We start from the raw sequence: 25545 nt of genomic DNA, 5'->3' as shown, positions 1-25545 counted from the left end.
CAGAGTGAGCCAAAAGGGTTTTTGTGCAACACCGGATAAATTGGTGGCCCTCGAGGAATCTTCAGCTAATGCTATTTCTAAGGTCAGTTTGGTTGTGCATTTTGCCTTTTTAGTGGATCTCTATTGCATAGAACAATTAATAGCAACAAAGGACCATGTGGGAGGGAGTATTCCTTTTTAATTTTCAGTTCAGTAATAGACAATATTACATGGACAGTGACAAGCCTCGCCATTCTCTAACCTCATGGACATTAACTTTACCAGGAGTTAACAATGCCTTATACCTAACATGAAATGCCCAAAGAACATAAAAGAACAAACGAAAGCAGCACTGAAGTATAAGCAACATCCGCATCCAGTTACACAAAACGAAATTGCATCAAGAAAATTACCAGTGAAGCCAGATATGAAACAGAAATCAGAGAGCGAGATGAAGCATGGGAAGCAGCAGGCATGGAGGCCAATGGCGGAAAAGCCAGTACAGAGCCAGGAGTGTCCAACACTTGAGGATTGGGAGGGCTAGGACTTGAAGGGATTGTGGGCAAAGAGGACTGTGAAGGAGAAGAAGCAACTCCCCTTGGAGTTGGAAACAGAGGCTCAATATCTGGGGATAACATAGGAGCTTCTTCAGAGCTTGCTGGTGATGCTGATATCGTAGAAACATGAGTACTTAATGGAGATGCTTGAGCTAATGATGGACAAGGGTGTGCCGCCATTAAGGCGAATGATAATAGTATAGCCCAGAATGAGCAAAAGGAAGCCATGAATGATCACAAAATCAATTGCTCCGTAATGAATGTGTCTGTGAGAGAAAGAAGAACAGAAAAGGATCAAAAAGAAGAAAAGAATGGCTGGTGGAGAAAGTGAATCTGAAGAGGCTGATGATTGAGGAATTAAAAGAGGATTACGAGAAGTGGTGGTGGGTTCGCTCTGCACTATTCTGATCTTTTGTCATGGCCCTCACTATTGATTATCTTCTGTGGTTGTATTGTTATTTGCTATATGTTATGTTTGTTCATTTTTTAAGAAAATAATATTTGATTCTATCAAATTTTTTTCATAATAATATGTGTTGATGGAAAATAAAAATTTTATGAGTTTTTGAGTATGTTGTGGGAAAATAAACCTTTGTATTTTTTGGGTGAAAGCTGTAAGAGTGTATTTAACATATCTATTGTTTACCTTTTTCTAGTATCCATTAAATGTATCCGAAATTTTCTTGCCTCAAAAAAGAATACAGAGGGATTGATGAGACCGGAGAACACGAGCATAAAGTGAAGTGCATTTTCGTGGCCATCAACTAAAGAGGTTTGGTAGCTCAATCTTCCTGGAAACCATTTTCCGACGGTGGGGACATTTTCCTTTAAATATAGGAAGATGGCTTCCCATCATTTTTTGTGGAAAAATTTTTGGGACAACTTTACCCCCTAAAGAGAAAGCACCAAGGGACAGGGATGATGGAAGAGGAGAAAAGAGCTGGATGGAACATCAAAATTATACAGCTAAAGGAAGAAATGAGAGGAAACACATTTAAATACTCTCTAAAAAAAACCACTGAATAATGAGTGGGCATTTTTAGATGAAGTAATTTGATCCTTCCTACTCATACGAAATGAGCACATTCAATTTTTTTTTTTTTTGGTGAATGAGCACATTCAAATTTGATACAAGGGAATCTATATTTTTTTGTGTAGATTCGAATTTGCTACAAGAATATTTCAATTTTCAGTATCAAATTCAATTTTGCTAACTCTTTTCCTTGTTATATTGAAGCTTAAATTTCATCCGACATAACTTTATCAATTTAAATATCAATTAGGCAAGTCACCTATCACTAAAAAGTTATTTGAGTCTAGTTTTTAATGAAATAAAAATCCATTCACAAATTTGAATTTGATCCACCTCATGACTTGGAAACGAGAAGTTTTAAGTAAAAAGTAAAAATCTGAATTGATAAAAGCCAAGAGAAATATAATGACTAAAAACAAAACGTTTGAGACATTTAGAATTGCAAGCTTTCGAAAGAGGAAGTTCCTGCAACTACGAGAGAATATAGGAAAGAAGTATAGTGACTAAAAATAAACGTTATCTTCATATTTATATTTGTATTATTTATTATTTTTATTTATTTATTAAAAATTAATATTTATGATTTTTTTATGAAAATCTATGATGATTTTTATATTTTATTGAGTATTTTATTTATTTATTTATTTAAATGATTATTTATTAATTTATTTTTTTGGATTATTGAATTTTTTTTAATACTATTATTATTCTTTAATGTTGAAAAGCATTTTTTTTTAATATCTTTTTTTTTTCCATTAAGGCTAACATGGTAAATTGCACAATTTTTCAATCCATTTTCATCTAACTAAACATAAATTTTTCATCAGCTCATTTTTCTTTCCAATGCTTACCAAATATGCCATTATTTAGACATTTTCTATTCTATTTCATTCTTTTCTTTTCTATTTCTTTCCGTTCCAATTAATTCGTTCTAACCAACAGACCCTAAAAGTAAAAACTAGGTATAGGTGAGAACCTGGAAAAAAAGAGAGAGCAGGACAAATAAAACTGTTAATGCTAATAGCCAAGCCAAAATACACCTAACTTTCCTTAAATTTGGAATGCCACCCTTCTTGTTTAAAATTGACACCCTCATTTTTTAAATTTTGACAATAAACTCCCTGCTATTAAATCTAATCTAGATTATATGCCATATAAGATTAATTAAAATTACTAGAAAAATGACATTGAAATTTTTACTTTTCAAGTTCAAACACATAGGCCGTTGGCCAAAAAGAAAAAAAGCTTAAAGGTAATTTTATCATTCCTCTAAGCAATCCCTAATTTTCACTTTTATTTAACGCCATCTTTCTTTTTCCAGCAACTCCTCACTTCCATCGATGACTTTTCTTGAGAGTTCCTCAAAATCCATCATTTTTTGTTTTCAAATTCTAATGATTTGCGCCCTAAGCGCCTTTCTTAGTGTTTCTTCAAGCCCAAAAAAGCATGCCTTTGTAAATAAAAGATGCGTACATCCAAAAAAAATTTAAATTTTTTTGCTATATATAAATATTATTTTATTGGGGACAATCTGATTTGAAATATTTTTAAGATATTGTCAGATACTAAATGTGAATACTTCTTGTATCAGAAATTCAAATTTTGGTTTGCCTAAAGGACTATTCCTTTCACTATGATAATAAATCCAAAAGTTTTTTTACAGTACATTTGACAAAAAAGAGACCCACTGCAAGCATAACGTACATGATCGTTGTGGAAAGCAAGTAACGTGAATAATAATAACAATAACAATTAAAAAAAACAAGACTTAATAAACACCAAATAACTAGTAAGAAGTAACACAGAAAGGAAAACGTCATTAAAACATTAGCGACTCTGCACAATCACCTATTCAATTTTCAGACCCAAATGATAAAGCTTTCACTCAATTTCAGTGAAAAACAGAGGCCAGAAGACAAAACAAAATCATAGGATCTTGTCATGCACTTAATTAATTTCACTATTACACGTTGAAAACTTCATGTATACTTTAGACATGGGTCTGAGAAGGTTATAGTTATACGTATTCTGGCCTAATAATAACAATAATGATAAAATGTTAATAATAAAGATCACAAGTGCAATCTCATTGTCTTTGTACTAATGGCTTTCAATGCACTAGATTTGGTCTCTTAGTCCCGTTTGGTACAGAATATTAAAAATGAGATATTGGGATTGGAATTGAGATTACAATTGAAAAAAATCATTAAAAATACTTAACATAAGTAATTATTTGTTATATGGGATTGGGCAAACCCATAGAGGCGAGATTGGGAAATACCACTTCTCTCCATAGTATTCGCCAATCCCACATACATAGGTTTCGCTAATCCTATATACCAAGCATCTATCTAATACAAACATCTCTTATACTAAACATTCTTTAATAAATTTCTCAATGCAATTCTAATTCCAATCTTTCATTTTTAATACTTCCTACTAACATAACTTTACTTCCATGGGAAAAATTTCCCAATTTCTTGATGTTAAAGCTAGCCCCAGAAAATTCCTTGATGTTAAAAGAAAATCATGTAGTTTGGTAAACTTTGTAGCGTTGAAATTAGAGGAATTTTCAAAGAAATAACTTATAAAATATTAAATAAAAAGGGGAAAAAAAAAGGATCTCCCGCATCGGTTTCAATCATCACGGAATGCGCATATGAAGCAAGAATTTGATTTAGAGCATTATGCAAAAAGCATTTCCCTTCCGGCATTTTTTTTTCACGAGTCTGTAAATACTCCTTGCTTTTAAAAATGGAAAGTATTTGAAATCAATAAGCATAATCATTAACGAAAATCATAAAAAAAAATGTTAAAAATTAAAAAATTACATACAGGAATCCATTCACAAAAATTGTCGGTCATTTACTTATTAATTGTTATCAAAACCAATACTAATATTGTAATGAGTCGCTATTTTGCAAATTGTTTTCTTTTCTGATTTGAGTAGTTTGTTAGGTTGTATTGATAGTGTTTTTTTTTTTTTTGAGTGTTTGCTCTCTTCGGCCTTCTTTTGCTATCAGTGTTTGTAATCTGAATTTGTGATTAATAAAACTGACTTCTTTTTACCCAAAAAATAGGCATAGAATGTAAAATGAAAACAGTTCTCGGTAGCCAAAAACAAAGGAAAACAATGTTCTGGTGTTAATTTTATGAAAAATAAATTTTTGACTCAAAAGGAAAATTTAAAAAATAATACAAAATTTAGGTTCTCATTAAAAAAAAAAAAAAAGGCACTCATTCACATAACATGTGTCTTCGTGCACGAGTGATAAGCGTGGGCTATGGCAACGATCACAAAGGAGTTAAAGTTTTGAAAGGTAGCTGGGCTACAGAATAAGACAAGCCCAACCCAAAACCCGAAGCCCTTACATCCTTCTTAGTGTTTGGGCTTTATTTTATTGAAAGCATTCAAATTCACTTGGGCTATCCCTAGTATTGTGGATTGCGTCTTATCTGCATTTCATCCATCCAAATAAAGCAAACACCGCTTTTTGTAATAATTATATAATACTCCTTCACTTTTAATTCATTTTGTAGTGTAATTTACACTGTAAAATAAATTTTATATTTAAGACTGAAGGGAGTATATAATTCTGTTGGGTTATGTGGGTCAAAAAAGAAAAAGGAAAATCAATACAAGTGCCTAGCAAGTTACAATAATTGGTTTCAGAAAGTGTTGAAGAGGCAGCCTTCACTTGCTCATAATTTGCAGTCACCAACAGGAGACAGTTGCACAGTCACAATCCAGCTGTATCATGTTGTGAGTTCATAAATACTTTATTATTTAATTATCATATTTAATCAGTTTTGTATAAATAATCAATGAAATTTCAATAATGAATGTTACAGAGTTTAATTAATAATTTGTCTTACAGTTAAAAATAACATTTTTAAATGCCCAGTAACATCACTCGGCAGCAATTTATAACAGTTATCTGACGTACTTAAATAGCATTAGTTTTCCCACCAAAAAGGTAGGTGAAAAAATATTTTTAAGACATTAGGTATTACTAGAAAAACATTGAATATTAGTTTTTTTTTTCATTCATTTTCTTTCTCTTTATCTTTACTATAATTAATAAGGGCACAATTGTAGATGAAGCATTAAAACAGGTACAAGAAGTGACGAATAAAAATGACCAAAATTCCTCCCTACAAATGACAAATAATAAGTAGCAAAGTGCTACATGTTCTAAACCAATATTGAATGCGGCTTAATTCAATTCTATTTATTTCCCAATGGGAATAGACAATAAATGAAAATATTTATCTATAGTACTGAAAATTGGATGTCGCCATTTATATTTTGAGAAATAGACATGAAGCAATCACACACACATATATATATATATCACGTCCACTATATATACACACATAACAGAATATACTAATATGGCAATTCATTTATAATAAACTGATAACAACTCTTATCATTTTTAAGTCATAAAATATGTGCAGGTCCCAAAAAAAATAAAAATTGTGACTCTCATATATAAAAGCTAATTTAATTAAGGCATGCACATAAAGTAATTAAGGTCACTTGATCTTGACCCCAAAAAAAAAAAACAAAAGAAGGAAGTTGAGCAGAAAACAGAAATATCTCAAATCTAACGAGTTCGTTGAACTACTGCTTAGTCGTATTTTTCAATGAAGCCAATATATATATATTCAGTAGCCCCCAAAAAAATAAATAAAAGTGACTGAATATGATGTGAATAATATCATGCCGCACATACAGTTGCCTCCAAATTGTTTTCTTATCTCCCAAGTAAGCAACCTATCCTCATCCTCACGTAACATCGTGCACCTTCAAAGTCGGCGCTTCTCTTGCTAATTTAATTAACCGCAGACAAGAGAAATTTAGAGATTATCGAAATAATAAAGAAAGTAAAACTGTATTATATTAAAGTAAATTGCGAGCGTATGAAAATAATCAAGAAAAGATAAACCGCGTGACAATTTGTGTCTCTCGAGCCGACACAATGCCTTCAATTTCTTGTATGGTGAGATCATCAGCAGCCACTTGAAGCTCACTTTAGAAATTTTCTCACATCCCACGACATCATTCAAGCCATTAAACAGAAACGAGCAAGAAACTAAGTAGCTTTTATATATATATATATATATATATATATATATATATATTCTCTCAAGCTACAAATATTCTTCCATATGCTTGATCTCTCGCACTGCTTCCACACACATTGAACATTACCCACGACATATATAATGCAGCATCACTGTGTGATCATTGTCGGAGCAGGCCCTTCTGGCCTCTCTGTGGCTGCATGCTTAACTCAACGATCTATTCCCTTCGTAATCCTCGAAAGAGATGACTGTTTTGCTTCTTCGTGGAACAAATATTCCTACGATCGTCTTCACCTTCACCTCAGAAAGCAATTCTGTGAGCTTCCTCACATGTCGTTCCCACAATCTTATCCTCAGTACGTACCAAAGAAGCAGTTTTTACAGTATTTACATGACTACGTGTCGCACTTCAGAATCAGTCCTCTCTACCGCAGAGCCGTGGAGAGGGCGGAGTACGATGAGGGTGGCCGGGAATGGAGGGTGAAAGCTAGGAATGGAGATTCCGGGGAGGTGGAGGAATATTCCGGGCGGTTTCTGGTGGTGGCCACGGGAGAAAACAGCGAGCCTTTTGTGCCGGAGGTGAAGGGGCTAGCTGGGTTCAAAGGGAGAGTGATTCATTCAACTGGGTTCAAGTCAGGGAAGGAGTTCAAAGATGAGCATGTTCTGGTGGTTGGATCTGGCAATTCTGGTATGGAAATTGCATTGGACCTAGCCAACCATCGAGCCAGAACTTCCATCTTGATCCGAAGCCCGGTAATATAAGTCATTTCTTTATATCTCAGCTGGAAAATGTGTGTATTTATACATGGTTTGTTTGTGATCAGTGTGCTTAACTGAGAGGGGTTGAATTAATTAATGCAGGTACATTTGCTGTCAAGGAAGATGGCGAATTTGGATTGATGCTACTGAAATATTTGCCTTTGAACATAGTGGACTCACTTTTGGTGATTCTTAGCAAAATGGTTTATGGCGATGTTTCAAATGTGGAATCGAGAGGCCTCAGGAAGGTCTTTCTTTCTTCATGAAGACCAAGTATGGCAAGTATCCAGTCCTTGATGTTGGAACCTACCAGAAGATCAAATCTGGGGAGATACAGGCAAGCCAATCATGGCCTGCATCTATTTCACCTTCTTAATTGTTATTCAATTAGGAACAGTCCTCTAGTCTGTTAGCTCGCCTACATTTGCAGGCAGCATGCTGATATATATTCTTCAAGAGAAAATGATATTTTAAAGACATGAATTCATATTACGGAAGAATTCTTCAATTTAGAAACTCTCGCGTAGACACTTGGGAACATAAACAGTGCCCCTTTTTTTTTTAAAAAAATATAGATATAATTCAACCTGTAGATTTTATATTCTTTTTAGTATTATTAAGGGTTTTTTCTCGAATGATTCTGCACTTTTGCTTCCATGCTCGAAACGTAAAGTGAATTTGACTAGAGAACGCAGGTGGTTCAAGAAGAAATAGAAAGCGTGGAGGGCAACGACGTCGTGTTCAGGAATGGCAGGTCGCAACCATTTGACTCCATCGTTTTCTGCACTGGCTTCAAAAGATCAACGCACAAGTGGTTAAAGGTATGGGATTCAATTCAACCCAACTGATTCACCTTTGCGTTTTACGACTTGTTAATCTTTGCGTTACAATATTATACTCATAAAGAACCCGATAATCACGCGGCTTGTTTGATAGGGGGCCGATTATCTCTTAAATGATGATGGGATTCCCAAGCTTGATTACCCCAACCATTGGAAGGGAAAGAATGGCTTGTATTGCGTTGGATTATCAAGAAGAGGCTTCTATGGAGCTTCCGCAGATGCTGAAAATATAGCTAACCATATTAGCTCAGTTGTGTCATAGAGCAAAAGGTTAGATTATGATATTAGAATACCTTAATCTTGGAATGGGCCCTAAATATGCAGATTCATGGACTTTTGACAAAAACTTCAATGTCTGAGAAACAGGAACTACAAAGGATGAAATTATTATGTATTACATCAATGCCCTCCAGGCTTATCAAAGAACCCCTCTTGCGTACACAACTTTTTCCCTAAAACAATACTGAGTATACATGCAAAATTGTAATCAATTGCAGGAGTGAGCAAAAGAAAGAAGGGAAAATATGTAAAATAAATAATAAATAACATGACGACAAAAACCCATTTCTCACCCCATTCATAAAAAAAGAAAAGCATGTAATTTAGACTTTGGAGCGAGAACAGAAAAGGAGGAAAAAAATTATCCCCTCTAGCATCCCCCTAGTAAGAATCTAGATTGATCAATTTCCACCCGTTGCCACCAAGGTTAGCTGCGCCGGTACTGTTGCAGCGCATCATGGGGGCCCGAAATGTGTTTTCCAGCACTGCTGCTAATGCGCGAGGAATTTCATATTCCAACCACAAAAGTGAGAATTTACGCCCAGAGCAGTCCATCAAAGTCAATTTCAAAGTTTGAAACTGGACTATCACCCAAGTCCCAGTCTAGTGGTTGATCATCTCCCAATGAATCCACATATGGATTCAAAAGATCAGAAGATCTTTCAGATGGGATTCCATAATCTCTCAGTATGCAGGATGAAGCAGCTGCAGCTTCTTCCCTCTCCAAAACAGCAATATAGTTATCTTCAAACTCGAAACATAGATATTTGTTTTTGCAAGCTGATCACAAGCAGAAAGAACAATTTGAACGCGATGCTTCTTAAATAAGCAACAGAGGATGATAGATAGAGGATGTTACAACTTACAATCAACAAGATGAGCAAGGTGATGGATGTTTCTTATTCGAGTCCCGTTGAATCTCAAGACCTGCAACTTTTCTTTGTGAGAAAATATGTCTAAAACAATATTACGTCCGGTACTTAATATAAAAGCTGATTGATTAATTTGAGTAGATTAAGAAAGTTCATTAACTTCATTATTTGTAATAAATAGGCATTATCTTCTATAAAATACCCCTACTAATCATGTATATTAGTTAGAACTATGAAATATTTAACTTGTGCAACTCCTACAAAGACTACTTTCGAAAATATGAATAAATATGAAAGATAAAGTGAACTGGGGTCTTATATTTAGAATCAAATTAAATGTTAAACTAGTTTTTATAGTAAGAACTGAAGGTAGTACAATACAATCACTGAAGTATGCTAGGTGAGGGATATTTTTAATTCAAGTCCAGCGGGCAATGGAATTTCAAACCTCCTACTTTTTTTTTTCAGAGAACATACATCTATGCAATGCAATCACATATCTAAACTAGCAGCAGTTATTCTCACGCATATAAATGACTTGCCTGCTGATTGCTCATATCTTCGTAACCTATGTTGACTTCGTTCGCCAAGACCTGTCAATCAACAAGATGAGCAAGGTGATGGATGTTTCTTATTCGAGTCCCGTTGAATCTCAAGACCTGCAACTTTTCTTTGTGAGAAAATATGTCTATGTCTAAAACAATATTACGTCCGGTACTTAATATAAAAGCTGATTGATTAATTTGAGTAGATTAAGAAAGTTCATTAACTTCATATTTGTAATAAATAGGCATTATCTTCTATAAAATACCCCTACTAATCATGTATATTAGTTAGAACTATGAAATATTTAACTTGTGCAACTCCTACAAAGACTACTTTCGAAAATATGAATAAATATGAAAGATAAAGTGAACTGGGGTCTTATATTTAGAATCAAATTAAATGTTAAACTAGTTTTATAGTAAGAACTGAAGGTAGTACAATACAATCACTGAAGTATGCTAGGTGAGGGATATTTTTAATTCAAGTCCAGCGGGCAATGGAATTTCAAAACCTCCTACTTTTTTTTTCAGAGAACATACATCTATGCAATGCAATCACATATCTAAACTAGCAGCAGTTATTCTCACGCATATAAATGACTTGCCTGCTGATTGCTCATATCTTCGTAACCTATGTTGACTTCGTTCGCCAAGACCTGTCAATCAAAAAGAGGAGTGAAGCAAAATCATACCGTACAACTCAGTGCCACATGCTATGCTACACTTTTAGCAATACAACTAAACATCATATAAAATATTGTCAAGGAAGAATTCCAGCAACCAACCTGGGAAAGGATTACTATCTGTTCCCCTTTGAACCTTGCTAGAGAATAGCGTGCCTTCGTCAATAGCTTCAGCTGGCCAGGGGGGAAAGGAAAATAAAACTCAACAGACTAATTGCATCACATTAACAACTTTCAGGTGCTAATAAATCTGAACTTACCCCTATGGAGTCTTCACATTCCTCTCTGCCAAAAGATCAATAATTAACGTTCAATTAGACGTGCACCCTCAGGAGGGAAAAGTGAAGAAAAATTGCCCAATGTGAAGAACAGAAACGAGTCAGACAACATACTCTATCAATGGCTCTGAGAGGGGTGTGAACACTAAACCGGCAATTATTAGATAGGAAGGCTGACCTCCATCAATGTGATAGGGAACCTTGAAAAGAGAAATAAGAATTAGGAAAAGAAAGAACTCCACATCATGGAATAGCGATATTGATTAATGCTGGATTACTACAACATACCAAATGAACTCGTGGGTTTAAAACTACTTTGGCCTTCATTGGTTTTCCCCCTCTAATGATGCCTAGCTCTGCAGTGTCCCCTGCAAATCTGTAAAACAACATTAAATTTGAGAAGCCACAAAACAAAACACTTGTACCCCCACAGAAACATGATCTTGCAGATAAATTACCAACTTACAGCAATTTAAGTGAGGTAAACATGTAATTAAAGGTCAAAGTTCACAAAAATATTTTGCAATATTTATAGTAAGTGAAAAGTAGTGATAAACTGTACACTGGATCTCAAGTAATTCAGAAAAAAGGAAGACCATACTTTTGACTAATGAGGAATCTGAATGCAATTCGTTCATTTGATCTGAATGGAATTGTTCCTTCACAACCAACATGAACATCATCAAAGCTGAAAATGACATCACCCTGAAACAGAAGATTTTATTTAAAATGTTAACGCACATTTCAAAGGGTTTGAAGTAGCCACAAGTTTGGGTCCACAGGCATGCCATACCTCCAGCCCTTTTCCTTTGAAAAAAAAAGAATCCGAAAAAGATCTCAAAATAAATAAGTTGACAGACTATTCAGCAAGGATGGTACAGAGGTCACTCTAGCAGCTATTGAAAATTGACATCCCTCATGGAACAGAATTTCTGACAAACAGTTCAAATCCTATAGAATCCCACGTTTCTTAAAAGCTTTTTGTTTGACTCTCAATTCAGTTACCATTCAAGAGACCATATTTTTGGAAGCCAAAATTGTCCAATATACCTCCTTTAACACATTGTTAGCATCAGTAGTTGGTTCAACTCTGCGTACCAAGACACCCTGTATCACATAAACAACATATAATTAGCTCTTTACGAGGGCAACATAATTATGCTTTTATATTCCATCATATTACAAAATCAGAAATACCATTGACACAAACATTTGCTTTTCAACCATATGCAGCCATGCGATCAAAAATGTCAACACGTGATATATTACATTATCGACTATGGGCAATTTATATGGAGGGGAATACAAATAACTACTGCATTAAATCAGTGGAATTCAATCATCAATCATTGAACATTAATAGTGAAGACAATAATGTTTCCGGTATGTCCATCTAGACAATAAGTAATATTTTCCAAACCATAGATGAATGAGCCATATAATAGGAATTAATATCCTTGTGTCCCAATTCCAATTGTTTAAAGCTTATAGCATCCCATCTTCAAAACTCTCTATTTTTCTACTCTCTATCTTCACCATACACCTGGCAGTTTTCCAATACTTTTCCTTCCATGGTCAATTCCTTCCATTTCCTGCTCTTCAAACACACAAAGCCACCATATTCACATTCTTATGGAAGTGGATAACATTTTATTCTCATGACAAGGCCCATAATATAAAATTTATGCACAACCAACCAAGATTAGGTGATATTTAAGAAGAACATGGTATTTATGAGTTAATCTAAGAAAAATATCAGATGTGATCATGTGATGTCAAGAATGTGGCTATAATGCTAGTATGCAAGCTGCTTTCGACCCTCTTAAAATTGTATATAGACCAACCTCATTAGATTGTACTTTCAGGCATGCTCTTAGAGCAGGATTCTCTAACTTCTGTAAAAGTACACCAAGGCAAGGGAAACCTGACAGTAAAAACACAAATCCAGACAAGAACAGCAACAACACATATGCATGTTATGTTTGATTTATATGTTAGAATCACAATGGATGTAACAGATGAAAATAATTACTGAAAAAGAGTGATTGTAAACTAATTTTGAACATGCAATCCTGAAGCTAAACGATGCTATAGACATCATAGGACACGAATATAAAACAACAAGGAAACAGATTGTGACTCCCAATTAAGAATAACTGTAGTTCCTGTTTTGTGCATAGATACTAAGAGATTAATGTATGGACATAAAATAGAAGAAAATACGTGAAATATTTTGAGCCTGTCAAGAGGATTGCCAAGAACTCCTGCAAACTTGATATCAAAGAATGGTACAATTGTGAATGCAGAAGTCTTAAGCTAAGTAGCTGCCACTTGGTGTCGGAAATAGGGGGAAAATGTTCTTAGAGTAATACAAAATAACAATTGGTTTCATATAACAATAAATTAACCATGCAATTTGACGCAGTGACTCCAGAAACATTGGGACACTTTAAAGCTACCAAATATTAGCAGATTTAATAAGGGCCTCTTACCAGTGTACTTCCCATTCCTCTCATAGTCATCCAGAAAATGAGAAACAACAGTGGTTGGTATCACATATCCAATATTCTCGGCCTCTTCAGATCTGTAGACCTAGAGACAGAATCCCATTAGTAAATGAAAAAAGAAAGAGCAGGCAGCATATGTGAGCTACTAATTAAATAGCAAAAGCTAAAAAAAAGTAGGATCAGAATTATGCAGTATTATCTAGTTTTCCATTACACAACTAGGGTTGTTATTCTCCCAAAATGGAATTCTAATAACTTGCCCAGGAAAGCTACTTCTCACAGAAATTTTCAAGCCACGTAACCACTGACATATCAACTGAAAGTAGGCCATATAACTACCTGAAATGCAACACCAATGCACTCCCCTTGGTCATTGAAGGCCGGACCACCACTATTACCTAAAATTTATCAGTATCATCAATGGGCATCATGATTTAGATAGGAAAGAAATCATCAGAGAAATATTAACCCTGAGGGTGGAGTGAAACTAAAGTGTAAGCTCTACTGACCAGGATTTATTGCTGCATCAATTTGTATCCCCAATAAGTCAGATGATCCATGAGCATATGATGTGACCTATTAAATTTTACAAATAACTTGGCAGTAAGAACTTAGTAAGGTCCTAGTACGTCAAGGACTGATCTGATATCGCAACTGATCTAATTAAGAGGTTTGAATGGTCACATTCAGGTTACCAAACCTCTATACGAGATACAACTCCCTTTGTCACTGAAATTGTGTCTCCTCCAAGGGGGTATCCCACAACAGTTACAGCATCCTACAAGAATGGAAAATTTGTAATCAATAAAATCTTTCAACCATCGACTATAGAACCCTAAATCCAAATTCAACATTGATGGAAACTAAGGGCCGAAAAAATTAGTGGGTTTGAAGATAGCAATGAAGCTCTTTCTCTCGAACCAAAACTTTATTAGGTCCCTGTTGCTGAAGATTGTCCCATAAAGAGCAAAAAGAATTTTGCCTCAATTGTTTATTCCTTATTCCTTATCGGAGCAGAAACACCTAATCTCTTTCAATCTCTACTACTTCTTCAAACACATTATCATTGAAATCAAATGATTTAATTAAGAATTATCTTTCAGGTTAGCATAAAATATTATTTTATTGCACAAGCATCTATCCACTCTTTTCCAGGTGTTCCCTTGACATAGTTGGCATGGGTAGTGAAGAAATCAAATAGTTATCTTGTCAACAGATGTGGTAGAGAGGGTGGAAAATGGGAATATGGTTCAACTTCCCTTTTCATGCTGCATCTGCTTAATATAAATGGATCATTATGTAGGAGACCGTCAGTATAGTTTCTAAATTCATACACTGGATGTTATTTGTCAAATTTCTAAGTACTTCTAACAGATTTTAAGCATTAAATATCTAATGATAAAGTTAGGACTATCATCATTTACCTAAAACTTCACAATAAAGTTAAGTTTCAACCTAGGTCCAACAAGACACCTGAAACTCTCCGAGAGTGCTGAAATACCAGTAACTCAATTGACTTCAATTTCATTAGTAAATTAGTCACTCATCTCTTCAGGAGAGATTACATTGAAGAAGGACACAAGAAAGGAAATAAAAAGCATTCACAACAAGACAATCAATGAAGGCCTCCAAAAATGAAAAGATATATTCCAAACCTGAAGATGTGGCAAACGTCCAAATCTGAGAGGTTCTACTTCTCTCCAAAAGTCCTCACTTTCTACTGTAAGCAGTGCTATATCACAGTCAATACCTCTCGCCAGAACCTGCACATATTGCATTGAACATGACTACATGAACATGTGCCAAATATCCATGTCCCTAGATAATAGAGAAAATGCAATTCCGACATAGTAAAACTGCAGCAAGCCATGTTAAAGCAAGCTGTTCTTAACACTCAAAAACTGACAGGAGCATCATATGAGGGGGGACCAAGGAACAACCGTTTAATAGGAGCAATACCTTAGCCACATATTTTGTATCATCGCCTCTTCTCTTAACTTTTACCTGCAATCACCCCAAAAATTGAAGACAACATGATTATCATAGTTTGTTATATGCATCATATACTAAGAATAATTGGAATGTTAGAATACAGAAATGGTGAAAGAAGAGCAGTATATAATTTTAGTAACTGGATGACTTTATAGCAGAGTTTCAAATTTGCAATAGTCATAAACAAGCCGAAGTTGGCAGTTCCAGGCTTACATTCCTAGATCGCATAGCCAGTTATTAAGACAATCATAAGATCTACGAAATAACCTTCTATAACTTCTCTTTTCATTCAGTATGTACTAGGGGCAAATTTCTCTCACATTTCCACTTTTTGATGAACTATCTCATGAACATGGCTTATTTGGCTACCAATTTCTAGAAGTTAACACAAAGCTTAGTGGTGAAACTTCTGTCACTAGATCTGATAAAGATTAAGTACTCAAGAAATTTACCTGGGTATCATGCTCCACACAGTGTGCATTGGTCAGAAGTTTCCTACCCTCAATCATGAATGCACTGCACAAGATGTAGCCCGTAAGATTAAGAGAAACAGATCCTTCATATATGTTGATTACAAATATTTACCTTCCAGTACTTGTGTATTGTCTCTGTTTTTGCCAAGGAAGTGAATAATCTGGCGCGGTATGGGTGCAGTAAACCTTAAAATGTTACGAAAAGAAAGATTTTATCTTTGAGAAGTTACATACAAAAAGCAATTGGAATAATAACACTGCATAACATAACAAATCAAGATGATGACCGCTGAATTACAATTCCAGGAAAAGTGATTTAAGGCACCATAAACTGCTAACAACATTAATTATATTTTATTTAATGAAATTATTGACAATCTATATAAATGGAAGTAAAAAAATTGAATTTAAATCCACTTGACGAACTGATGACTGCATGAAAAGTCCCAAGTTGAAACAGCCCAAACATGAAAATTGACAAAGTTGGGGAAAGGAGGGGAAAAAAAAAAAAAAAGTGCAAACACCATATTTGAGTTGGAACTTTGAAATTTGATTATTTGATTTCCTTAAAAAGAGTTAGTATTAAGTGAAAAACAGTAAAAGAGTGAAATCTTTACCTTCACAACGGCGTTAAGGAAATCTCCATCTTGTATACTGCTTGGTTCAACCTGAAATTAAAATAAAATTGTCTTAAAACGTCAAAGAGGGAAAATCTATTCAAGATTCCTCACAGATATTAGTACCAGCTGCTCCTTTGAATCAATCAGAAACTCCTTATCTTTCCTTGGCATGCCAAATGGTTTATGAGCAATTGGTTGGAGTCCCACCATATCCCTTCTACCACTGCCTCCATCAGCATATAGAGCAAGCCTTTCATCTTTTGATCGCCCTGGATGCTTCTTCTGCGCAAAAGCTTCTATCAGGAATGACAAACTTAAGATTGTTGAGATGGAATAACACGTGCGTTTTCATTATAGATAAGGGAAACATATATTCAAGTGCTAGAACTCATTGCTGTGTCTCCAATAATCCTCAACTTCGTTTTATCTTCATCTAAGCTCAACTTAAGCAACCGCATGAGAATGTGCAACATTTGTGGACAAAGATCGTACTGTGAAAGCGTGAATTTACTATAAAGAATGATGAAAAACAAAATTGAAGGAATCAATGCAGTAATAAATAAACTGGGGTTTACTTGAGTGTTGGATTTAGGTGAGGAGGAGGCTCCTTCCGAATTTGAATCTCTGCGCTTGTGACCGAGTACAAAGGCGCGGGAAGTGACGGGTGCGTGAGAGGAGGGGAAGCAAGACTGGGAGGAAATGGAGCAGCTGAACTTAACGGTGGAGGATAGCACGGAGAATAAGCTCGATACAGCAACGGCCATTTCAAGGGGGCCGGAGAAGAAGGAGAAGAAGCAAGTTGAGAGTGTTGGTGTCGAAGTGAATTTTCAAAGCATGCTTTGCTTTCTTCTTTTTCCTTATCCTCTGCTTCCTGCCAGCATGGTTATCAGCTTATCGCTGTACTGGATTGGGCCTCCAATTTTGGCGCCTCCTTGTTCTTTTGACCAATCACACTGTTAAAGTAGACAGAAAAAGGCACAACGTTAATTGAAAAAAAATACGTATATTTTCAGAAAATCTATGCTACATCCACATATACATGCCTGCTTTTCCTTTGACCGAAGTATACTCAGGCAGTTTATCGGATGATTATGTGTACCAAAAAAAAATTAGGTAAATTTTCTTATACTCCTCCAATCCTAAATGTAAGACCCTTATACAAGTGTGTATAAAGGTCTTATATTTAGGACCAGAGGAGTATTTATTATGTTAAATTCTTCAGTCACTTATAATTATATATCTTTTTTCCTTTCACATGAATTTATAATTAATTATCATTAAATTTTAATATTTTAAATAAAATATATGGTCATATGTAATTAGAGAACTTGATATAATGAATATAACAAACTTATATAGGTATTGTCCTTATGTTTATTACTAATCACATAATTCATTTTTGACATGTCACTATTATAAAAAAAAAAAAAACTGATGATGAATGCTCAATTTTTCGGTGCCAAAAAAAAAACTCAAATTTTACCCCTTTTTTTTTCGGCTTGTGCGATTACTTAGCGCCGGAGAGATTTTCCACAATTAAATGCAACTCATCAATGGTACTCCTCCGGTCTTTAATATAAAACTCATTTAACTAATTTGATTAGATTAAGGAAGTTAGGTAAGTTAGTTAATTATAAAAAATGTAACATGTTTTTCCTAAAATACCGTAATTATCTTTCTTAATACCTCCTCTCCCTCTTCTACTTGATTATGGTTAAGAGAGTATCCATAGGGGTAATTTAGAGAAAATTGATAAATATGAGAAGTGGGTCCTATATTTAGGACCAAAACCAACTCAATAATTAGGTCTTATATTAAGGACTGGAGGAGTATTACCTTTTTTTTTTTTTGGGTACAGACCTTTTTCATAAGCAGGGAAGAAAACTACCCAATCTTGCATATCCATCTTTTCTTGTGCCAGCGGCCCAATTTTGCACATTATGCGTGTAATTTTTTTTTAATGTATTACTTCATGTATTTAATATAAGAGCTAGTTAAATGATTTAAATAAATTAAAAAATTTAATTAAATTTATTATTTGTAATAAATGTGTGCTGTCTTCTCTCAAATATCTTTATTAATTATGTATATTAGCTATAACCACCATGTGATGAAACATTTAATATCTACGGTTTCTACGAGGACTAACTTGAAAAAATAGATAAATTTTAAAGACAGAATGGGTTAAAATCTTATATTTAGGATCAAACTAGATGTCAAACTAGTTTTTATATTAAAAATCAGAGAAAATACTTCTTTATTTTGGTTTTAATGTAATTTCAATGTTTATTAAAAAAATAGTAATACAATGCTTTATGATCCTTTACATTTACTAATTTCATACTTTTTAACAGTGCTTCTAAGGAATAATCTTATTTTTATCTATCTTTCATTTTTAAATTTTAAGAGAACATTACTTACTTATAATAAAATGAAGGCATGTTAAAAAGATTAAAAAAAGTCAGCATATTAATAATTATATTTTTTTAGTCATCGCATGGCTCTTAACGAATTTGCATGCTCCGAGCCCTTTTCATTTTGCACAGCACTGGGTCATCAATATGAGTAATAAGTTTTTCAACTTGTAATAAAATATACCATTTAAAAGGCATAACTTTTTTTTTTTGGGATAAAAGTCGTAACTATATTTTGCTTACGACTTTGTGTATGTAGGACAGAGAGATTTAATGCTGGCCCAAAAGAAAAGGGAAAAAGAACTTTCGATACAAAAGGCAAAAGATCTTTATGCCCTGTATATTATCAGGATTGAAATCATTTATAAGCATACTATATGTAAACCGAGACAAAATTCTTCTCACATATTTATCTCGTATTCTGTAAATCACGATTAAAAAGCTACTTATAAGTTATTCTAAATAGATTCTTAATCTGTTTGACTTCTACTCTGAAAGCTAAAGCAATTTGTGATCCGGTAAAATCCAGACTAAATCTACAGTATACCCCGCCCAACAGAAACAAAAGCCTGCAAATTTAAGTTTGTGTGGATTAAAAAAAAAGTTAAATTGAAAAAAAAATTATTTACAATTGAGACAGGATGTGGGAGGAATATCAACAGGAGTTAAGTTTAGTGGAAGGGGCTAGTCCCTTACAATTTAAAGAACTAATGTTTGAATCATTGCTGGAATAGGTGTTCACATTTAGTACCTAATAGTATCTCGAATAAAATTACCTCTAATAGTAACAAAAAAAAGGATGTGGGAGGAATATCATGAATTTTAAAAATGTGTTGGATCTTGAGATTTAGAAGGAACATCTATACCTCAGGTAGAAGGATCAAGCAGATCATGCAAGTTATCAAATTCCTTGTGTAGCTCTCTAATTTATTGACTTAAATATGCCTGCACTCCCCCCCCCTCTTGTTTTTGGGGGGGGGGAAGAAGTAGTTAGACGAAAATAATTATTTCGTGTGATTTTAGGAGTAACAGATTTTTGGCCAAAAGTCATTTTAAAGTTAAAACAACTTCTTTTTTTTTACTTTGCTAACAAATTAAAAGTTAACTCAGTTGATAATTAAAAGGTTAACTCATAATTTATAAAGTTGTGAGTTTAAATCCAACTGTCAATATGAGAATCTTGTTGATGAGTAATCTGAACATAAATGACATGATATTAATTAATTTTTACCCCAATTCCAATATGCAAAAAATTAATCAAGATAAAAGTCACTTTTATTAATTTTTATATATATATATAAATTGGAAGAACAACAACTAACTAACAATAACAAACGTTATCATCCTTGTCAGTTGTCACCGAACTAGGACTCAGGATCTGAAGGCCTCTAGCTCCATTCAAAGCGAACTTAGCAAGTGCATCAGCCATATAGTTCTCTTCTCTGCTAATAACCTGATGTTCAACCTCACATTCCCATGCGAGCATGCTTTTAATTTCCTGTATCACCAACCAATCCGCACGCGCACCGTTATCGCTACCTGAGATAAGAGCCACAACCTCTGACGAGTCGCTTCTCAAGATGATGTCTCTGTCTTGACCAAGGAGACCACGTTACAGCTGAGTTTTGGGGCTCTTAATCCAAAACAAGCCTACGAAGTATCCGTTGGCAGGGCTCTTAAGTGTGTTTGACAATAGAATGATTATCAAACTATACTTCTTAACAGCTTAAATTTGAATGCAATGTTGTTAGAATATCCCCCCTCCCCCCCCCCAACGGGAGAAAAAAAAATAACTAATCCGTTTGATGATTCTGCTGTGGACACACACAGGAGAGGGAGGGAGGGAGATAGGCGATGTCACGAGAAGAGCGTGAAGGAGGGATTGGAGGCATGTTAAGGAGGGAGTTTTTTTTTTGGGGGGGGGGGGGGGGTTGGAAGAAGGTGATTGAAAAGGAAAAGCAGACACAAAAAGCATAACAAAAGTGGCGTGAATCAAACCCCAAAAGGCCACCCCATGCGTTGTGCGTTAAATACAATAAAATCACTTTAGCTGATTTGAAAGAAACCGCAAAGATATATAATAATGGACCAGTTATCTGTGAATTCCATTAAAAAAAAAAAAAGGGACGAGATGTTATGAGTTACGACTTTAAATTTAATTATGGGTCATATTGGCTCTATTATCTTTTTTTTTTTTCACATGCTTTTCCGACTCTTACTTTTTAATTTATGTTGTCAGAAAATATAAATTGATGGCAATAAGGTATTTAATCGATGTGAACAAGCTAATTTAACCCAACCAACAAACGACTAATTCATTTTAAAACAAATTTTATACATGGAGAGTTATTAAGTCACTTAATTAAAATAAGCTAATTAGCCTCGAGAAGGACATTTTTTTAAAGCAATTATAGAGTTTTTAAACAGACACTAAATCTCTGTAACAGTAGTTAAGAGAGTGGGTGGCTCCCACCGAACCTCTCGGTCTCATCTCATCTGTTTTTTTTTCCCCCCTCATTATTATGTTATCATTTATCTTGCCAGGATTTAATGTAACAATCAAATTGGTCTGATAAGAGCTCAAGATGACAGTCAAAATTTGTCCAGCTACCAGAAGTTGAAGATAGGTCAAAATAAGTGCAAAACAGAGGACAATTGAATGAATACAAAACAATCATTTTATATCATACTCATCCAGTTTTATTTATAAGATACTTTCAACATATTTTATACAAATTAAAAAAAACCTTAAAATATATTAAATCTTTATTAAAATATAACAATTTTTTAACTTTACCCATATTTAATATATACACGTTTTAAAAAAAAACTACTCACACTACAATAAATAAATGACAAAATAGTACATTCATGCTGAAAATTTAATAAAGTAACTTATAAATAAATAAAAAAATTTCTCTCTGTTTTATAAATAGTACCAGAACAGTACGTCTTAAAAAGTGAAAAGAGAGAAACGAGACAATAAAATTATGAAAAAAAATGACATTAAAAGAGTAGAACTGCAGAAATAATGGCATTAAAGCTTTGTTCCCCTTGCGTTTTGCCTATGGCAAGATGCAAAAGCATCCTTGGGATTGCAACCCCTCTTCCGAAACAGATTCGAAAACTTAAAAGTAAACGATCTAAAATGTTCTTAGGCAATAAATGTACTGTTCAATCATAAATGTTTGAAGCTTCTTGTAAATCAATAACTCATTAGTCGGCAAAGAAAATCAACTCCTCATTAGTAGAAACGAGAAGATTAGTTGCAATTTGCAAGTAAACTGTGGGTGATGAAATTTTTTAAATTACAGAAGTGTAATTATAAATTCCGAAAGTTCAGTTGTAAAAATTGGAAGTGAGCTTTCACAATTTATATACATTTCTGATTTTTACAGGCGACTTTATAAGATTTATAGTCAAGATACATGAATATTCCTTAATTTACAATTAATTCCCAATTAATCAATATTTCATTTTTTGTAATTGCTCTTAATCATTCGATTTATATACAAGGGCTTATATGATTCATAAATCATAACTAGGGAACCAATTTTAGTGCTTATTATTTTGATGAGTACCTTAAACTCATCAGATCTGAACCATCTATATCTCATTTGAATGGTTTAAATTTAACATATTTAATTAGTTACTTTTAAATAGAAAAAATTATTTTTTAAAAAAATGAAAGTTAAGAGATTATTCTTATTTTAGATTATATACATATTAAAATAATTATTTTGAATAAAAAAAATAAAAAAAATTAAATCTGATATGAATGATTTGGATTTGATGGGTTTTTATAAGTATCAAAATAGTTCCTGGTAACTAGCCCTGTGGCGATTGCATTAAAATAATTTTGTCGTTTTTTATTCAAATATTATTGTTATCTGTAATTGTAAATTCGCGAGTTTTCAATTCATTCAACGTGTCTTCTCTGCATCCTCTCAGATGCTACATCGGGGTGACATGTGACACAATAGTCAACACCAAGCCAAGCTCTAATATTAATTTTAAATAAGGTTATCTACAAAGTTTTCACTCATTAGCTATACATTTAGAGAACTCTGTGAGTGTAAATTTACTTCAAAAAATTTGAAATTGTAACAATGTTGTCCTTATGATTGGAAATATTAACAATCGACATCATTATTTTAATGATCAATGTTAGTTTTGTAACATTAAGCTATATTATTACGATTTTAAACTTGTAAAACAAATTAGCACTCAAAAATATTTGTAAGATCCCATCACTCATGAGTGAAAATTTTCACAGATAAATTTGTGTCTTAACCCTTTAAATATACTGTCTCTGATTCTTAATATAAGAATTTATTTGATTTTGATTTTAGTTCTAAATATAAGATCCAAATTATATTATCTCTCATATTTATTTATTTTTTTCAAAGATAGTTCTTGTAATAATAGTATTTTTAGCCAGTACACTTGATTAGCAATAATATTTTAGAAAAGACAAAACCTATTTATTACAGATAACTAACTTAACTAGTTTTTTTAATCTACTCAAATCAGCCAATTAATTCTTATATTAAAAAGCAGAGATAGTATTTTTTTTTAAAATATTTGTTCCTAACTTAAAATAAAACAGCTTAAAATATAATATCCACAATACGAAGCTGTACCGTTTTTAAGCGTGCAATTTGTTTGCAAATGGCAACAGGGCGCGAAGCACCGGCGCTCGATCGATCCAGGGCAGTGACTCGTGCGACTTGGTACATGTACGGAGAGGCCAAATCCGCCGGGTATTGACTGAACCAGAATCATCGAGCAGAACCTAACAATAACACTGGAACATATTTGGGGGGAAAAAAACCTTTTATATTGTAAAAATATTCTGTAAAATATAAAAGTAAATTATTAAGAGATGCCAAACACCCTGCTTTACCATTTATTATCCTTAATGTTTTTAAAATTAAGGGAAGATAATACTAAAGGGGGGAAAAAAGAAAAAATATATGTTATTCTATTTTATATAGCGATAGAAAAAAAAAAGGGTATGAACCGGCATGTTCTCTCTTTAAAGTCTCTTTTTATAAGCTGAGGGATCTATTGATCTAAAGGTAAAACATACTTTTCAAAGTTATTTCAAGGGGGCTACTTTATCTGTGATCAAATATAAGTAAAAAATAAGAATATCTTTTGTTATCAAATATTAAAAATATCGCAGACTTTTAGTGGTGTTTATTGCCCATTTTTCAATGGAAAGAAATAATCGTTAGCCCAATTGCACATTTCTATTGGGGACAAAACAGAAAACATAAAATACCCGTTAATGTATGTGTCTAACTTTGTGTTTTTTCTCCCCATAATTCAGTACCTATCGTATCATTTCTATTCATGCGTGCACATATTTTTCACATGATATCATGGTAAATTCAGTCAATTTATAATTTATCAGGTTTTTAATGAAAATACTTTAAGTGCGCATTTCACAAAAAAAAAACAAAGGCATCATGGTTTGATGGCTGTTCATATTTTAATTAAATAATAATAATGTAGATTTAAAGGCATAAAAATTATTAAATAATTTCTCTTGTAAACAATAAATTAAAACTCAACATACAATATGAGTGTCTGTGACGTCAATTAATTAGATTTGTTTTTGGTGACAAGTCCAGTTATTATTTACTCCTCCGATTCAAAATATAAACATCAAATCTTTGAAATAGATTTGTTGGATAATTTAATACTTTCTCCGATTCTAAATATAAGACATATTTTATAATGTAATTTACATTATAAAATATGTCTTATATTTAACACCAGAAAATTATATTTTTTTATTTTTATCTTGAATTAATTATATGTCTCTCTGATACCTTTTTCCTCACTCTTTTTTTCCCTCATTCTCTCCCACACACTCTATTCTTAAATAAAAGTATTTAAAAAAAAATAAGTTACATTTTTCATATATTTATTGTTTTTAACCAATTTTTTAAAATATATAAATGAGTTATTTGATGCTTATATTTTAAGTATTTTGAATTGAATGAAGTATTAATTAGAAAAAATGACATAAAAAGAAGTTAAAAATTGTAATATTCTAATTCAGACACTTAAGACTTCAAAATCCTAAGAAAGAAAGTGATGTCCGGGTATTTTGCAAATATAGTTAAATGATAAAAATGTCCTTATATCAAAAAGTTTATTAACAAGTTGTAAATTGATAATGATAAGTGTTGAATATTAAATCAAAAAAATATATTGACAATGACAAGTTATTTATTAACAAGTTGTAAATTGATAATAATAAATACTAAACAGCTAATAATAAAAAATGGACTGACAATAACAAATTTATAATTTTTTTTTAATTTAATATAGAAGATATTTTAATTATTTAACTGCGTCTGCAAAATACTAAATCAGATTCCACTTTCAGTAGGATTTTGAAATCCTAAGTGCCTAAATTAAAATATTACTATTTTCAATTAATTTTTCCTATTAATTATTAATTAATGTGGCAAAAATCAAAGTGAGGCACGAATTCATTGGAATCAACGGCGGCCATTGATGGATCGCCCGAGGCCGTTAAGAGTGAGGACAGTCTAACGAACATAGGCTGCGCACTAAGGAAGCAGAATCAGACGAAGTGGCGGA

At 33.2% G+C, this 25545-nt stretch overlaps 2 protein-coding genes and 1 pseudogene across 2 annotated transcripts; 1 reads left to right on the top strand and 2 right to left on the bottom strand.

Annotated features, from left to right (window-relative positions):
• Positions 1-232: 232 nt before the first annotated feature.
• On the bottom strand, positions 233-884 carry LOC114720757 (classical arabinogalactan protein 26-like). The gene has a single exon (XM_028906455.1). It carries the CDS (start codon positions 762-764, stop codon positions 360-362), a length of 405 nt encoding a protein of 134 aa, XP_028762288.1. The 5' UTR covers positions 765-884; the 3' UTR covers positions 233-359.
• Positions 885-6738: 5854 nt separating this feature from the next.
• On the top strand, positions 6739-8655 carry LOC114720766 (probable indole-3-pyruvate monooxygenase YUCCA10; annotated as a pseudogene).
• LOC114720767 (protease Do-like 2, chloroplastic) lies at positions 8616-17361 on the bottom strand. Its single transcript, XM_028906462.1, has 21 exons — positions 17086-17361; positions 16634-16810; positions 16508-16558; positions 16003-16076; positions 15870-15933; positions 15385-15429; positions 15081-15188; positions 14126-14203; positions 13935-14001; positions 13765-13823; positions 13411-13510; positions 12763-12842; positions 11969-12025; positions 11520-11623; positions 11207-11294; positions 11033-11118; positions 10901-10925; positions 10743-10814; positions 10563-10613; positions 9407-9467; positions 8616-9320 (listed from the first exon to the last, which is right to left on the bottom strand). Exons 1-21 carry the CDS (start codon positions 17272-17274, stop codon positions 9076-9078), a joined length of 1881 nt encoding a protein of 626 aa, XP_028762295.1. The 5' UTR covers positions 17275-17361; the 3' UTR covers positions 8616-9075.
• Between the last annotated feature and the right edge of the window lie 8184 nt (positions 17362-25545).

Source organism: Neltuma alba, unplaced genomic scaffold (assembly GCF_004799145.2).
Source record: "Neltuma alba isolate B1F8T4 unplaced genomic scaffold, ASM479914v2 tig00011997_pilon, whole genome shotgun sequence".
NCBI classification, from domain to species: domain Eukaryota; kingdom Viridiplantae; phylum Streptophyta; class Magnoliopsida; order Fabales; family Fabaceae; genus Neltuma; species Neltuma alba.
This window is presented reverse-complemented; position numbering and strand designations above follow the sequence as displayed.

Bases quoted from the DNA above. Each gene is read 5' to 3' on its own strand.
- LOC114720757 (XM_028906455.1), bottom strand. From the start codon at position 764: ATGGCTTCCTTTTGCTCATTCTGGGCTATACTATTATCATTCGCCTTA.
- LOC114720767 (XM_028906462.1), bottom strand. From the start codon at position 17,274: ATGGCCGTTGCTGTATCGAGCTTATTCTCCGTGCTATCCTCCACCGTT. The intron at 11,624-11,968 runs GTATATTGGACA...CTTCTGTTTCAG, and splicing joins CTAACAATGTGTTAAAGGAG to GGTGATGTCATTTTCAGCTT. The intron at 9,321-9,406 runs GTAAGTTGTAAC...GCTTGTGATCAG, and splicing joins CCTTGCTCATCTTGTTGATT to CTTGCAAAAACAAATATCTA.